Source organism: Lonchura striata, chromosome Z (genome assembly GCF_046129695.1).
Source record: "Lonchura striata isolate bLonStr1 chromosome Z, bLonStr1.mat, whole genome shotgun sequence".
In the NCBI taxonomy this organism is placed as follows: Eukaryota; Metazoa; Chordata; class Aves; order Passeriformes; family Estrildidae; genus Lonchura; species Lonchura striata.
The window spans coordinates 45,915,624-45,932,030 of NC_134642.1; the positions used below are offsets into that span (position 1 = coordinate 45,915,624).

At 44.9% G+C, this 16,407-nt stretch overlaps 1 protein-coding gene across 4 annotated transcripts in view; it reads left to right on the top strand.

Moving 5' to 3' along the window:
• Window positions 1-16,407, top strand: part of SETBP1 (SET binding protein 1) — a 267,683-nt gene that overhangs the window by 13,862 nt on the left and 237,414 nt on the right. For all 4 annotated transcript variants that reach the window (XM_077790259.1, XM_077790257.1, XM_077790258.1 and 1 more), the window contains exon 2: window positions 2,600-3,257. In XM_077790259.1, the coding sequence (XP_077646385.1) occupies window positions 2,766-3,257 (492 nt within the window). In that variant the 5' untranslated portion in view covers window positions 2,600-2,765. The remainder of the gene's footprint in view (window positions 1-2,599; window positions 3,258-16,407) is intronic.

Sequence of the window (16,407 nt, forward strand, 5' to 3'; positions counted from 1 at the left end):
TCAGTTGAGGGTCCTAATAGGGTTGGTTCATAAAGGCAATGGCAGACTGTCCCTTCCTTGTACCCTTGGTGGCTGCGGGCTCATCCTGCTGAGCTGCTCCAGAGCCTGCTCTTTGCAGCCAGCAGCGAGAGAGGTTAAAAGCCTGTGGGCGGAGGCCAGCACAGAGTGCCCATTGTACATGCGTGCATACCAGAGCGGTAACTCCCTGGAATGCTGCACCGCCAAGCTGTTACCACCTTGTGTTTGTGCTGCAGCCCAGGAGAGTGTGTACATTGTGTCCCTCTCCATGTAGATTAACAGTGTAAAACCTAAAACGGCAGATAAATAAGAACTTTTTTTTTTTCTTTCTTTATTCTTTTTCTTGATTGGGCCGGTTGGAAGAGGAAGGTGTCTCTGACTCCCATCACCTCCACAAGCACAAGGAGAGGCAAAGTGCAAAGTTGGCCAATTAGGTGGAGCAGCTCCTTGCAACTGGGTGGCTTTCATGTACTAATTGTGTTCGTAATTTGCAACTACCACATGGTTTGTGTTCAAAATGCATTGCATTTTGTAAGGGCATTAACTAACCCACTCTACAATGGGTTTGAAGGATCCTTGTTTCCCAGAGGTGAACTGGAGACTTGCTGACCACAGGGTGAGTCAGGGCAGACATGCATGAGACCTTGCATCTGTTGGTTCCTCAAGATTATCTCAACCAGTGACACCAGCTCTGGGAAATAAGTCTCTCCACTATTGCCAGGAGATGTGCAACTCGAGTATAAGTGTTTTTGTGGTGTATTTTTCTATCTCCTCTGAGCTACAGAAACCATCCCTAAGGCCAGATGGCAACTCCAAGTTCTTTTGCATCTTCTTTTTCTATTTTTTTTTTCTTTCTGCTTGGGTTGTCAGCTTGTGCTATTTATGGGAACTTTATTTGAATTTATGTCTATTGAGACCTGGCTGGAGGTCCCTGAGTGATATCATGGAACTGTAGGACACTTAGAAATTTCCACTAGTAGCCATACATGCCCAGGTCAGAAAAGTGACATAGGGCCAGACTCCAGTGCAAATGTGTATCTATAACTAATAAAAGGCACTTGTTATTACTCTTGTTGAATTTCAAGTCCCAGCAAGGTACCTTTAAAAGGCAAAAAGAAATACCAGTGGTACAAGGACTTGTGTTTCTTCTAGGTGAGCCATGCTGTACACACTGGCACTGTTGTTCTGATTTGGTGATAGGTAGCAAGATTTTTTTTTTTTGTTTTTTCTCTGCGGCATATTGCTGCCAAGAATGACCTGGGAAATCCCTGACTGTACTCAGATCTTGATGGCAGTTGGTCAAGTGTAGCTGAGCTAATCTAGCAGGGAGCTACTCCTGCAAGAGCCAGTCTGCACTACCAGCACCTACTCCTGGCAGTGCCTTCCTCGTTTCTTCTCCATTTGCCAGAAGTGTTACTCATTGTTTCTCCTAAAGTAGTAAAAAATATATTTATTTCTCTCTACTGATTTTGTAGACTTAAGAGTTTTTTTGTGGATTCTTCTGCTAATTTTGTGGCTGGAATTGGCTTGCTAGAGGAATGTGTGTTTGGGGTGGCAGTGGGGGAGTTTTAGGGAGGGTGTGTGAAAACACCTCAGTACCTTTTAAAACACCCCATAAGTATTACTTTTATTACTTTTAAGATGTCATTGGGTGATATAACTTTTGCCACAACTCAAAATTCAAAGCTTCTCCCTTTAACTGAGGCTTTGTAACATCCCAAGCAAGAGTGTTTCCATCTCAAAGAGTTCCATTTCTGATGTTCTAAAGAAAGAAAAAATTCCCAAGGTTGAGAGCACACTCTGTGCACCATCCAGCCCAAGGTTTTTCCACAGAACAGTGGAATGAGGCCTTGAGGAACTCTAGAAAACCTTGGGTTTAGCTTTCCTCCATACACCTCAATGCTTGGGACACTGACATGCCCTGAAAGAAGCCCAGGTGGATCCTCCTCCAATTCCAGTATCCCACAGAGTATCTTGAGCTGCAGTTGGTCTCTAATGAATTATTCATTCAAAGCAGGATTACCCTCAGAATAGCTGGCAGCAAAGGGCATGTATCTCTCACACCTGGGAAGTGAAGGAAACAGAGTTTGAAACTCTGCTGCTGATTCAGAGGGTAGCACCATGTTTTCTGTGCTTTGATCACTGGGTTATTGTTTAACCCAAGGCTGAGTTTAATTTTTTTCCCTGACATAAACCCTGTGACAGTGACCACATCAAGATAATGTGGAGCTTTATGGGTGTGGAGAGCTAGCTGACCCCTCATTTATTGCATAAGGCGAGTTGAAGATGTTTGCATTTAGAAAACAGTTGGGGTGTTTGTTTTTTGTTTGTTTGTTTTTTAATTTATATCTATTGTTATCAATTTAACAATAGTGATGGCAATTGTTCATTGCTTTGTGGTGTCAGATCCAGCCCTCAGAAATGCTGGTGGGCCTTGGTTCCCATTTTGCTCCAAGGAAAGCCCTTGAGATGCTGCAGGTGCCTGAGTGTGCCCTGTGCTCTTTTTCAAACTTCTCCACACTCATTTGATGTATGTGTGCATGTGCTAACTTATTCTTTTTTTTCTCCTTTCTTCTGACAGTGGCACATTTGGTCTCTTCTGAGCATCTTGCAGCCTCTGGGTGACCGGGATATTGAATTTGGTGGACAGTTGCCATTCGCTCCCTGGAATCATATCTGCCCTTGCTTCCTTCCCCTTCCATACTCCCCTTCCCTCCAACTAAACTACAGGGTGTTGTGATATTGCCATGGAGCCCAGAGAGACTTTGAGCAGCTCCCGGCAAAGGGGAGGTGAGGCAGACTTTCTGCCAGCTGCCATCACCTCCACGAAGCCTTCGCCTGTCTCGGGCTGTGCAGGGGAGACGATGATGTCTTCATCAGGCACGGGGAAAGGGATCCCGGTGAGCAGCGAGAGGCTGGAGCCTGAGGAAGAGGATGAGCTGGGTTCCGGAAGAGACGTGGATTCCACTTCCAATGCAGACAGTGAGAAATGGGTGGCGGGAGATGGCCTGGAGGAGCAGGAGTTTTCCATCAAGGAGGCTAACTTCACGGAGGGGAGTTTAAAACTAAAGATCCAGACCACCAAGAGAGCGAAGAAGCCCCCAAAGAACTTGGAGAACTATATTTGCCCACCCGAGATCAAAATCACCATCAAGCAGTCTGGGGAGCAGAAACTTTCCAGAACTGGGAAAAATAGCAAAACAACTAAAGAGGAGGACAGATCACACTCCAAAAAGAAGGTAGGTCCCATTTTTAAATATTTCCAGTTTCTCCCAGAAGCAGAGGGAGAGGGAAGGAATGAATCTTCTCAGTCTGTGTCCAAGGCATAGCCTTTGCAAGATTTCGCCTTGAAACAGCACAGAGCAAGTATCATCCTGCACTGCCATGTGTGCTTCAGGAATGATCTTGAACTATCCTTCAGATGAACCAGTTCAGAAGAGATCAAAAGTTCAATGAGGCTTCTTCTATTTTTGTATGTAATTGAGTTTTGAGATTAATGATTACCTGAGTGAGAAATGAAGGAGCCCACTTCTAAACTGCTTTGTGCCTGAGCACTAATGCTCAAGCCTTTTGGCAGCTAAAGCATTCAACTGCATTTTTAAAATAGAGGAGCGTGCATGGTGAACAACTGAATTAATTCCTGTATTCTGGGTGATGGGCTCCATTATTCTTGATTACAGCATTGTGTGAGTAGCACTATAGTTATGCTACAGAAAATACTTCCATTATAAGTCTCATTTTCTTCCAGATGCATATCATTTTCTTGAAATATCCTCCTGCAGAGAAATTTTTGATACTTTAAGTCTGCGTAAAAATATACCTTTTTTTTTTTTCCACATATGTAGGGATGAGAAAAGAAAGAAAATCCTTTCTTCATTATGAGCTGTTTTCATCTTTTTTCACCTTTTGATTTTTCTGTAGTATCACCTACACTTAATACATAGACCAAATTTAGTTTGAGTGTACTAAGCAGCACTGCTGGGGACACAAATTTTTGTATTAATGGTATTTTCTGTCCTAAGCATTAGCTAAGTATGTTTGGTCAGGTCATAGTAAAAATACTTCACCTCTGCCTCCTTAGTAAGACATAGATTTCATGATGAGTTCAGACAGAACCCAGATTTGACAAAAGATGCACGAGTGTCTCCAAGACCTGGACAAATTGATCCAGGATTTAGGCACCCACTGATTAGGGCTTGGGTCTTGGCTTGGTTTTGCTGCTCATGCAGCTTTGATCCTTCTTCTCCCATCCCATATACATGTGATGGATGCTCAAATGGCTATGTGAAGCCTTGAGGAGGCTAACTGCCACCACCTCTTCCTGGAGAAATCCTCCTCGGCAGACTGACTTAGGTCAAAATTTTCATGACTCAAAATCACTTTAAGCATTGATATTTCCCATTGACTCAAGGCAGAGCTAGGGAGATTAACATCACTCACTTTTGGAGTGCTTTTCTTACAAGCAGAACTTGAAAACAAACCAAAAAAAAAACAATTCAAGGGGATTTTTTTTCTCTTAATCTTTTACGTGATGTAGTGTATGGGCATGAAAGAGGTAGCTCTTTTTAACACAGCAGAGGTTTGGCCCTATAACACTTTGAGAAGAGATTTTCCCACCTATTGAAAAGGATGAGCTGCCTTCTTAGCAGCAAGCAATGTCTAATTTCCACTTTCCTGTCCTCCCTAAATGTTTGTAGAAGTCTCAGGGGAAGCAGCAGTTTTATGAGACTATGCTCAGTGACAATGAAGATGTCACAAGCAAATCTTCTATAGATATGTAGAGGGAAAAAAAGAACTGCAAGCCCCTGCTTACTATACACATGGGCTGTGGAGAATATGACTACACAAAATCAGAGCCTTCTTTTCTATGTATCACCCAGTGTGATGGGCATGGAAGGTGTGTTCTTTTCTGTGTGGTCATCCAGAAAGGTTGAATAAATAAAGCTAAGCATAAGGAAGTTATGAACAAAAAAAAAAAAAAAAAAAACAAACAAACAAAAACCAAACAAACCTAGTGGGAACAATAGTTTAAAAAAGGCACCTTGTAGCATGGTTATCCTCAGGGTGATGACTTTACTGCAGCAGGATAAGGAGCTTGAAAGAAACAGACCACGGCTCAGACACGGCTGCATCCAGCTTGCACCTGTGTTGCGAGGTCCGAGCTGGAGCTGTGTTCACACACACCCTGTTCTCAAGCTGGGAGCACTTTGGGTCAACACTGGTCTAATCTGGTCATTAAAACAAACAAAAAACCTCAGCACTCAGCAGGTGGGTGCTCTGAGCAGATGGGGAGAAGGCTGCTGCCCCGGTGCACCATTAGCATAACACCCAACGGCTGCCTAGCGGCAGCTGCTGAGCCACAGCTGTGGCAGAGATGTCCCCAGCAGGGGTCTGGAAGACCCCAGTGCTGTGATCTCAAGGGGTGTGCCTGATGCCTGGAGAGCTACAGTCTGCATCACCAGGATGGGGAATAACCTGCGTCCCTGCAGCTGGGGGGATTTCACACACCCCTGCCGCTCAGCTCGTGGGTTTCCAGGATCAGGCTGTGAACACCTTGCCTCAAGGGGTGATAAAAGACACTGAAAAAAGGGAGGCTGGGAGCAAGTGGAAGAAAAGTTCTGGTGGTGGCAGAATGATTTCTTCTATGGCCAATATCTATCTTGTGATGGACACAGAAATTTTTCAGGGAAAGATAACTAGAAGAAAATAGCAAGTTGAAATTAGCATGGATATGTAGCTGTCTGGTCTATCTGTGTGTTTCCCTGGAAGAGCAAAACATGCAGGAACCCTCTTCATTTACTTGCAGAGCCATTGAGAGCTGCAGTTGGTTGTGGGGGAAAAAAAAATGTGATTTGTCACATTTAAATGGTTTTGGCGGTTTTGAAATTTCAGCATTAGGCTGTTTTGATTGCCTGTTGCTTTAATCAGCACAAGCTCTAGAAAAGCAGCTCCTGGCAGCAGAAGGAGGGAACAACACATTTAAAGAGTGGGACAGACCTTCTGCTGGCATCAATCCACTGTCCTTCACGGATTTTTTGCCAGGACAGTTTGGCCCAATGTATACATTTTCCTTGCACATGTTTCAAAGCATTATTTGGGTTTACCACCTTGCTGGTGGATTTAAAGAATATACACAGACTGAGCTGCAAGTGCCATTCTTGTGCCTCTGTTGGGTGGGAGTGGTTGTCTTGCACATCATGGAGTAGCACCCAAATTTATTTTTCCCCTGAGGAAGTGTAAACTCTATCAAGACTTGAAAAATCCCCTTAACTTGTAGCATAATATTTCCAGCTACATCTCCAGCAGTCCCCAGTGCTTTGAAATACCACTTCAGCATTCTTGCAGGAGTTTCAATAGACACAGCACTGAGAGCAAGTAATGAAAGCATGGAAGCAATTTAAGTAACAGCATGTGGGTACACAAAGGACTGGTAATTCCAGCAATGTAAAAAGTGACTGTGAACTGGGGATATAGCATTTATTCAGTGGCCACTTAGGGAGGAAGAAGATATGCCTGTTTCTAAGCTTTACACTGCTCTGCTAATTAGGCAATAGGGGCTACTGCTTGATTTCTAAAGCTGTGGTCCAGAGAGCAGCAGTGATTAGAAGGGGACTCTGTGGAGAGTCCCCGATGCTCATGTGCTGAGGCCCAGAGGTTTTTGCCTTTGATTCCAGCTGCTACACTATATTAAAAGACATAAACATGCATTAAATACTTTCCTCATGTTGCTTTTCAGTGTGAGCAATTGCCCCAGGGATGTTTTGCGATCCTGAATGGGAAGGAAGGGAATTCAGGAGAGGATCTTGCTGGGTGCAGTTGCTGATGCCCTGGAGTGGGGAAGGAAGCAGGGGATGAGGGAACACCAGCGTTGGGAACCTCTGCTCTGCTGTCTTGAATGCCTGGCTGCAACCCAACAACTTCTGGGGTTTCTTTTAAGTCCAGACTATGCCAAGTTTCACATCGGCTTCCCTTACTTGAAAAAAAAGAGTAAGGGTAATTTCCTAACCCTTTTCCCGGAGCTGCTCAGAAGTTGAATCATAGCTTGAGCTGTTTCTTTGGCTGCTTGTGTGGCAGCTGGAAAGTGCACAAATGTTCTGTAAGAGTTTTCTCTTGTTTCAACCCTTTGGCACCTTGGGATGGAGCAAGCTGAACTGTTGCCACTTCTAAACCCACAAAAAGCTCCATGTCATTTAGTCTGATTGGAGAGGGAAGAAGGGAGAGAAGGAGGGAGGGAAGAATAAAGCTAGGAGCCCAGAGGATGTCCTGCTGGCAGACTAGCAAGCCCAGCAGCTGCTGCTCTCTCACCTGTCGTAGGGTTGTTTGAGTCAACCACCTCAGCAACACTAAAGGTGCTTTTTCCTTCAGATAAGGAAACGTTATCAGTCTGGAAGAATACTGAAAATGTGGCATCAAATGCAATGAGGCAACCTATCAGCATTCTCTGCCTGCAATGTAGCATTTAACAAGTCCCAGATGAACAGTTATTTCTCTGGTTTTCTTTTATTTCCTTTTTTTGTCCCTTCCCTGCATTTGTTTATTGGGGTTTTTTTCTCTTCTCTTATATCTGTAAGCACTTAATTTTCCACCCGTTCTTTCTTTAGGCACAAAGGTTCTTTGCAGCTTTCATCATATGCATAATGTCCTTCAGAGAATGTAAGCTTGTGGTTTTGTAATTATTACTGTACTAGGGTTTTTTGAGAGTTTGGGATGGGTGAATGCATTTTACTGCTGAGAGATAAGCACAGCAGCAAGTCAATTGGAAGTAAAGCTTCCTTGTGTGTAGTCAGAGGAAACTCCATCTCTGGATTTTCTAGCAATGTGGCTTTTTTTTTCCTTTGAGTTTTTGTAGGTGTTTGCCATTTCTCTGCAGGAAGCATTTCTAAATTCAATTCACAGTCTCCCTTTTCACTGCCCCACATATGCAACTTTTTTTGGTGATTCACCTTTCCTTAAAGACTCTCTCATTCACGTGCTCTCACCATTGATGATGTTAAATTGATTTTTGCATTTTTTTTCTTTTATATTCTTCTATTATATTTCTGTGTTCTTTACACATATATTTGGAGGTATTTATAGCATATGGTATTTATAGTTAGCATTTCACCTACTCTATTAGACAGAAAGACGAAATTAATTCCCTAGCAGCTCCAAGCTGGGGGTCCAGGGTTAGATTCTTGGGGAAGCCAAGGCTGAAACTAGCTGTCCGAGCCATATTTTCATAAAGTTAAGTTCCTATCTAAAAGAGGGGGAATTGAAAGAAGGTTGAACTGGGAAGGAATTACCTCCCCAATGATGTCTCTAAATGGGGATTTCTGTCAGATATGCTAATTTGCTGAACATATAAAAAATATGTATACATTATGCTACGGGTCCATCTTCAGCATTTTCTACCTGGCGAATTGTGCACCTAAGGATCCTGACAAAGGTAACCAACTTTTATCACCTAGCTGTGTCTGGCTTGTGATTTTAGGGCAAAAAAAGCATCATTGCCTGCCTTCTTTTTCCACAGAAGATCACAAGTGCTCCCCCTCCTTTCCTTCCCCCTTCTTTATATTGATGACTGCACATTGCACTTTCCCTCCAGGTTCTCGTGTGCATCCACAGCTCTTGCTGCACTACCCCTGTGCAGGACTTATCTCCCCGGTGATTTGTGTGCATGATCATCCAATTGCTCACCATGCATGCTTATGCCTCTTTGCTAGGGGCATCCCTGTGCAAGATGTCATCTTAGTCAGCTCTTCCTATTGTAATCCCAAATGTGGCCCGGGGGTTGATGTAAGAGCTTGCTTTCTGTGGCCTAGCAAGGAAAAGAAGGCACTTGCAGGCTAGTTGTATCTACCTGAAGTGGTACGGCTTGATTTACAGCTTCTTTTTCTTCCTCTCCCTCTCCCCCTGTCCCCAAGGGTGGAACATCCACAGTCCCTTCAGCTTGGACCTGTTTCTGTGCTGGTTTAGTCCTTGTTCTTTTTTTAAAGCTGTCTTGAGGCAGCTCTACATGATGCTTGTGGTGGGTACCTGGAGCTCACACCAGCAGAGTAGAGATCAGCCTCTTCCCAGGTTAAGGTCTAATGGCAAATCCCCAGAAGTGCCAGCACAGTGGAGAAGCGTTCTCCTAGCTGCCTCCACGGCAAAACTGGCTCTTGAGCAGCTGAGACATAAATGCAGAGCTGCTCTAACAGGCACAAGGCTCCTTTAGTCTTTCTACACAAGTTCATGGGTGCAAAGATACACAAACTCAGCTCTTTGATAGTCATCCCAGGTGCCCTTCAGGCTAGCTTTTCTTTCTACCACATTGTTGAAGGCACAAATGAAATGAAACAGCTGCAGTTTGGTGGTCTCCCACCTCAGGTATCCTAGGCTCACAGCAAAAATGAACTAGACTGAATGGTGGGTTTTTTTGGTTTTTGTTTGTGAAAAAATTAATTTCGTCTCTTAAGAAACCAGTTTTTCCAGGAGGTGAGGACAACTTAGGTTCATCCTGATCCATGAAGACATCTGAGGTTCTCACAATGGGAACTGAGTCATCTTTATCCCCCACATAGCCATCTGGAGGAGGATGGTCCCACCTGAAGGTGGTTCAAAGCCTCTCCATGAGGGGCTGGAGAGCTGGATCCCAGCTTTTAACCCTTCCTTCACCTCCAAAGCTTGCTGGAGAAGTGTCTGTCTTGCATAATGCCCTGGATATCTGGATATCTTTTGACAGGGATAAGGCAGGGTGTCTTTTCCAGCTCAGGGCTCTGCCTGAGCCAGGTAATGTGTATCCATCCCTCAGTTCTGTTCCCAAAGAATTGTGGTGTGGTTTTTTTTGTTTTCTTTTTTGTTTTTTTTTTTTTTTTTTTTTTTTTGTTTTGGTTTTTTTTTTTTTTGTTTTGTTTTTTTTTCCCAACTAGTTGAGTGGATGCTAAGGGAGCAAATATCTGTCAGTGAAGGGATGGGCTGAGGAAATGTAAGCAGGCTTTTTCTGCTGAACGCAGAGTACGAAACAAGGAAGACTTGATTAGCTGCCATATGACCAGGGCTTGGGGAAGCTGTCTGTGTTGAGGACAGGTTTTGTTTTGCAGCAGTCTCTCCCTCCCACAGCTGAGTTTCGATGGCCTTCTGTGACATTTCCTTGTTTACTTCTGCTGTTTTTCTCTTCCAATCATGACAAAATACCTACAGACCTGGTGCTGGGATTGAGGAGATGCTGCAAGGAAGCAACTGGGACAAGTGCAGGAGGCTGGAGGTCCAGGTGGAGATCCTTAGCCCCACTCACCACACTGCAAAAGGACAGGGTGCAAACCAAGTTGGTGCATGTGTGTCGTTTCGAAAGCACCATGGCCTCCAGGCTAGCAGAGATGGAGATGTGATGCGCTGGTGTGTGCACCCAGGGCTGCAAACTGATTGTGTGTTCATTTGCAGAGATTTTGGGGTGTCAGTCCTTCTTGTACATGATCATGTTCTTCCAGCAACAGCTTTTGCCTGCAGCCCTTCCTCTCCTCCCCTTCCAGGCATGCCTGACCACAGATATTTTCTGATTTACTAACAGACTTTTCATCATGACTTCCTTTTCCACACAAACACACACACACACAGAGCCAGCCCGCTCCGGTCAGGTCCATGCTTCATTCTCAGATGGGTTTCTCACTGGCTTCATTCTCTGCCCAGACAGTGGGACTGAGTGATAGACCCATCTTAGCGCATTTGAAAGGAAAATGTGTCTTTACCTGGTGCCCTCAGCTTGTTTTTTCTTTTGCATTTTTTAAGAGAACAGAGACTTGCAAAAGTTGGTTTTAGGCCACTTTCCTCCTATGTGACTTCTCTGGTGTCCAGTGACAAAGGAACTTTTCAGCTAAGCCCTTTTTGGGAGCCTCTTATAGTTCCCTTCTTCAAATTGCTCCCAGAGAACAATTTGAACAAAATATCTTAGAATATTGTATCCCAAAGATTGTGATTTTCTATCACATTTGATCAAAACTGGACAAAGCATTCAAAAAACAATGAGGAGAGAGGATTTTGTAGACAGGAAAGGAGTTTGTGTATGCATTCACATACACACAAACACTGTGCAACCATGTTAGCCTTGTTTCCTTAGGAAACTGGTCTAAAAATACTCAGAATAAACATGAATTGTTTTGGTTTTTTTTAATGTTGAGACTTTTCCAACTCTTGGACCTTAAAATGATTCCATTTCAGATGTGATCCTCAAGGACAAGTCCAGTTAGCTGTGTTTTCATAAGAGTGTTATTTTCCACTTCTTGCCATGATTTCTAATATGAGTTAGGCCAGTGGCTGTTGGCTTCTTCATTTCAGGACATAAAGTGCATTTCAGGACATTCCTACATCATGGTTATATTTGGACTCTGAGCTGCAGGTGGTTGCTATGAGGAAAGGAATGCCAAGCCATGGTGTGTGTACCAATAGCATAACACTGCTTCCATGTAGGATGGACAGCAAATTCTACTTCTCCAGACGGGGCAGAGTAGTTAGTATCAGTAGAAACATCTTATTTTTCTTTTTTTCATGGAGCTATGGGCTAGCAGTGAAAAGAACAGCATAAGGGCTAAGGTGTCCTACTACTGGTTGCAAATGGGATTGTGTACCTGAGATCTGGCTTGGACTGTGGCCAAGACAGGCTAGCTGAAGATGAGGACATGGTCATTCAAGATAGACAATCAACCACAGCTGTGTTTGCAGAACCAAATGGGATTTTAAGGTGCTGTCTTCCTGCAAGAATTTCAAATTCCATAGAGAAGAGGATAAGTGGAACCATCTTGTGTCTTAGTACAGAATGTGAAATAGAGCAATGAGATTAAGTGACTCACTCAAGGAACCTGTCACAAGCCGGGTTAATGCTCAAACCCTTTTCACTGAGCTGTGGTTACTTAACCGTGACATAGTTGCATCTCCCAGGGGTGGCCTGATCTCCAAGCATGGAATGCAGAGCTCTTCTGGAAACCAGTCCTCTTCTAGTTGTCATTCAAACAGATCAATTTCTTTCAAAATGGTTAACTCTCTGCATCTTCACTGCTCACTTAAAAAATAAAACTTATTTCAGGGAAGAGCTAGGCTGGATGCAGAAATAAGGGGGTGGAGTTTTGGGGCCAGCATGCAGTCAGTTGACCTAGATGCCCTTAATAATCCCTTCTGGTCTGCAAACCCTAAAATGTGGTAAGAGTTGGATGAGGAATATCTACTGGAGGACTCATTATCTCCTCATCAGTTTCTCATGGCTTTCTCTCACCTGGGTGGCAAGGTTTACAGAGAGAGACGATATCTTTTTATCAACACTGGTTACAAAAACTCTACCACTATAAACTTGGCTGGTTCATTGAGGAATTCCAGTACTTTGCAGCATCCTAACTTCATGTGAGCTGCTCTCTCTCCACATGGCTGAAGGATGAGAATCAGCCTGGAGGGGATTAATGGGTAATTCTGACTTGCCCAATGCTTTTGCTTTCTGAAGGAATGGGGTGGCACAAGCAAATGAGCCAGAGGATGTGGCTCCCCTTTCTCCAAGCTGGGGACTGTGACAAGGAGAGAGCTGAGCGCTGGACTTCAGTGAGTCACCATGATCACACCCTTGCCTCACTACAGGGAGAGTCACTGCTTTCCCAGCTACTGCTTCTGTGAGAAGGCACTTCTGTACGGTGGCTGGCAAACATTTCCCAGGAGGATGTGCAAGTTTCCTCATACCTCCAAGGGAGAGCTTACACTGGGATTACTACATAGAATTTTATCAATAGTCTCCCCCGCTTCTTAGTAGAACATTGTGCCAGCCTGGGTAGCTTCACCAAAATTTTACCTGAGGTATTCCCAAGTGGGTAATTTGATGAAAGGTCACTCTAAGACTAAGAAAAGTAGACCTGAGTCAGATATTCTTTTTTCATTAGGAGCAGCAGCATTAACAGGGTTTTGATCAGTCCTCATTTCTGCCTCCCACCAAAGTCTATTCAGTTGTAGTGACAGTCCCTACATTAGTCACCTATCTAATCCACATTAACAGGGAGCTTTAAGGCACTTCTTTATTGCATCTTCCACTGGGAACTGATGTTGCTGGATTTACAAGGTATTCTGGTTCTTATATCCCATGTTGTGTGCAGGTTGGAAGGGAATAATTAATTTGTCCTGTCCATTTTCTGACATGGTGTCCACTAGCACACAGCTGGTGAAGTTCTCTTCCAAAGACAGCATCTTGCTTTCCACAGGACGATTTTCTTCAATTTATGCATTCAGCAGGACAAATACACTCCAGACTTTTCTCTCTTTGTTCTTAATTCCACTGCACCACTTGTAATTATATTTCTGATTCGAAATGGGGGGGGGGGGGGGGGGCCGTGGGTGTGCATGGGAAAACCTGTTTGCTTCCCTGACTACAGCACAGCCATCACGGGAAGAAATGAGAAGAGGGTGATGGGGAGGGACTGATCTGTCCTCAGGCCATCAGCTCTGGGCGTGGGCAGGGGTTGCTCTTAGTCACTGGGGGACAGCGGCTGCCAGCATGCTCCTTGGGAATCTGTGACAAAACAGGGCGGCTCTGCGGGAGGGCAGCACATCCTTTGCTACTCCCTGTGCTTTGGCTGGCAGCTGTGGTGCATAACCAAGACATGCTTCATCCTTGGAGCCAGCTTGGGTCCTTGGGACTTGGAGCGCTGGGCTGTAATTTGGCTGTTCATGTTACCTAGAGGATGTTTCAAAGAAAAAGGAGGGCAGCTTGTGATACAGAGCCAGATGCTCAACCTGAGGCATCTGAGTGTGATAGGGCTGGCAGTGATTTATTGCTGGCTTTCTGCATTTACGGTTCATATCACTGATATATATGCAAGACTTTGGTAAAGTAGGACTGTTGCAAGTTACTCTCTTAAGTCTTTTACTATCTGCAAGTTACTTTGGCCACTGAATTTCACTTTGACCTGCTCTGATGTTGGTGTTGAAGAATGTCCTCAGGTAGTGAAAAGGTGGGAGATAGAAACCCTGTCTCTTTTCAGTCGATCTGACCTCACTTAATCTAATACACTCAGCATGAGCCCACGGGGTACAGCAGCTGTGTGCTGGAGATAGAAGTCAACTCAGTCCATCTTGGCCACATGGTTTAATAGGCCTATGAAATCTCTGGGTCAAAGGCCAGCCACCATGCCCATCTTTGTCACATCTCAGTGGTGTGTATCCTGGCAGGTTTTTCTTTTTGTTCCTCCCCAGCATGGAAAGAACCATCTGCTGGGTTGGCTTTCATAAGCATTTTGGAAAATAGCAATTTGCCTTTGTTGAGTGGGGTGTGTGTGAGGGGGTAGGGGCGCACAGGACAGAAGGAGGAAGGAGAGCCTGACCTAAAACCAAGCCAGTATTTTCAGGGATTTTAGAATAGCTTGCATTGTGTTTCCTACTCCCCAAGGAAAGGTTGTCCTCTTTCTTCTTTTCTCTTTGATTCGATTCCCTGCCACTCTGTGAGCAAGTCAGAAGCTGCAGCTGCTGCTGTCAGCTGGGAAGGGAGTCCCCTTGTTTAAAAACCATGTGTTAATCCCTGGTTAGAAAAAGTAGGAAAGCTTTATGCTCCCCTTATAGCCCCCTTTTTTCTCTGCATCTTGACTGCCTACCTGCAGACTTGCCAATTGTGTGAAAACAGATGCAGGCTGACACCAAAGAGACTCGACAAGGACCACAGGTAGCATGAAGGTCTGTAAATAAGTAAGCCTAAAGCCTGGACAAAATGACCAAATATAGTTTTGAGAGTGGGAGGGTGGGATTCAGAAAGGAGAAGTGCGTTAAGAGGTCTGGGGAGACCTTTAGGAGTAAGGGGAGCTGTTTTTGTCATAGCTGCTGGACACAGATGGGTAGAAGTGTTTGCTCAAGAGGCCTGTGCTTTGTTCCCAAGGAAAAGCCAGCAGCCCAGTGGGAGAGGAATTTAAACACTGAGGTAAGGAGAAAGGAGGATTTGGGCTCTGCCAGATGGAGACAGCCATGCAGGCAGGGCTGGAGAGGGTCTGATGGGTAAATAAGAGACCCAAGAGGCTCAGTAAGTTTACCATCAGATGTGATATCACAGCATTGATGGGTGAGTGCAAAAGGTGGCCTGAGGCTGAAACACGAGAGAAAGAAAGGGTTTTGATTCTGACCATCAAAAGACACCTTCCTATCTTTTCTATTAGAACAAGAAAATGAGTCACCACAAAGACAGGGAAAAGGGACTTAGATGATGGATGGTACTTACAGAAAATTGAAGGCAGCACCCTGTAACTGTTATAACAGAATGATTTGGGTTGAAAACCCTTGCCATGGGCAGAGACAACTTTAGACCATGTCGCCTCTAATGATAGAAGAGAACGCAGGTTTCCAGCTCTTTCCTAAGGTTTTGAAGCAGAAAATTGAGGCAGACACAGGTGCAACACCTGGGGCCACTGGAGAAGGCATCTCACTACCCACTGCCCTGACTGCTGGCAGGACCCCTGCTCGCACCCCATGGCTTGGCTGGATCGGTCATTCCTCCACCATGGCCCAGATCTCGCCGTCCACCGGCTGCAAGAAACAACAGGGCTCCCTGCAGGCTGTTCCTGCCGCCCTTTCCCAGATGCGCTGCCGCGGGCGCCCCGCACGGGCGGCAGGCGGCCGAAGCTCCGGCGCTTGGGCGGCTTCCCGGCAGATCCCTGGTGAGCCCTGCTCCCGCGCTGGGTGCCAGGAAGGAGCCAGCAGGCACGGCGGGTACCCCACGCCGCCGCCCTGCCCTCTCCTTCATCGGGAGGTGTAATTGGGACCCTCCCTCCATCCCGTCTGGTGTGAGCCCATTTGTGCGCCGGGGGACGAGGGGGGAGGTGGGCGGCGGGGGACAGAGGGAGGGAAATCGCCTTTGTTTGTTCAACTAATTTAGGCCTCAGATGTTTTTGAGAGACAAAGGCAAAAGAGAGGTTGATCGGCGCTGGCGAAGGTGTGCTCCTGGTGCATAAAAATATCCCGAGAGCAGAGGGGACAAAGTGCATGAAAGAAGTGTGGATTTAAGCCTTTTGCATTTGCTTCTCAAGTTTGCCAGGCAAGATGCGAATCTTGGAAGGAGCCCAACCAATAACAAAAAACAAACAAACAAAAAACTAACCAACTGAGAAAAAAACAAAAAAAACAAAACAGGAAAGAAGTTTGGTCTGCTTAGCTGGCTGCAAGGAAAATAAGAGAGTTGTTGGGTTTTGCAGCCAATGAATTTTGTTTCTCTTTTATATGTGCTAGCACATTGCTTTTGGAGTCAAGATTTTCTACTTCATGTGCACTGACACGCTTTCTTTAGTGTTAACAGTGCATCTCTCCTATGCCTCCCCGTTTCCCATCAACCCCATCAGACATCTCTTTTTTAAAAATCTGAATAGAAAATCAAACAAAACAAGTGTCAAACATTCTTATGTTCATTTTAGGTTGAAGTAAAACTCA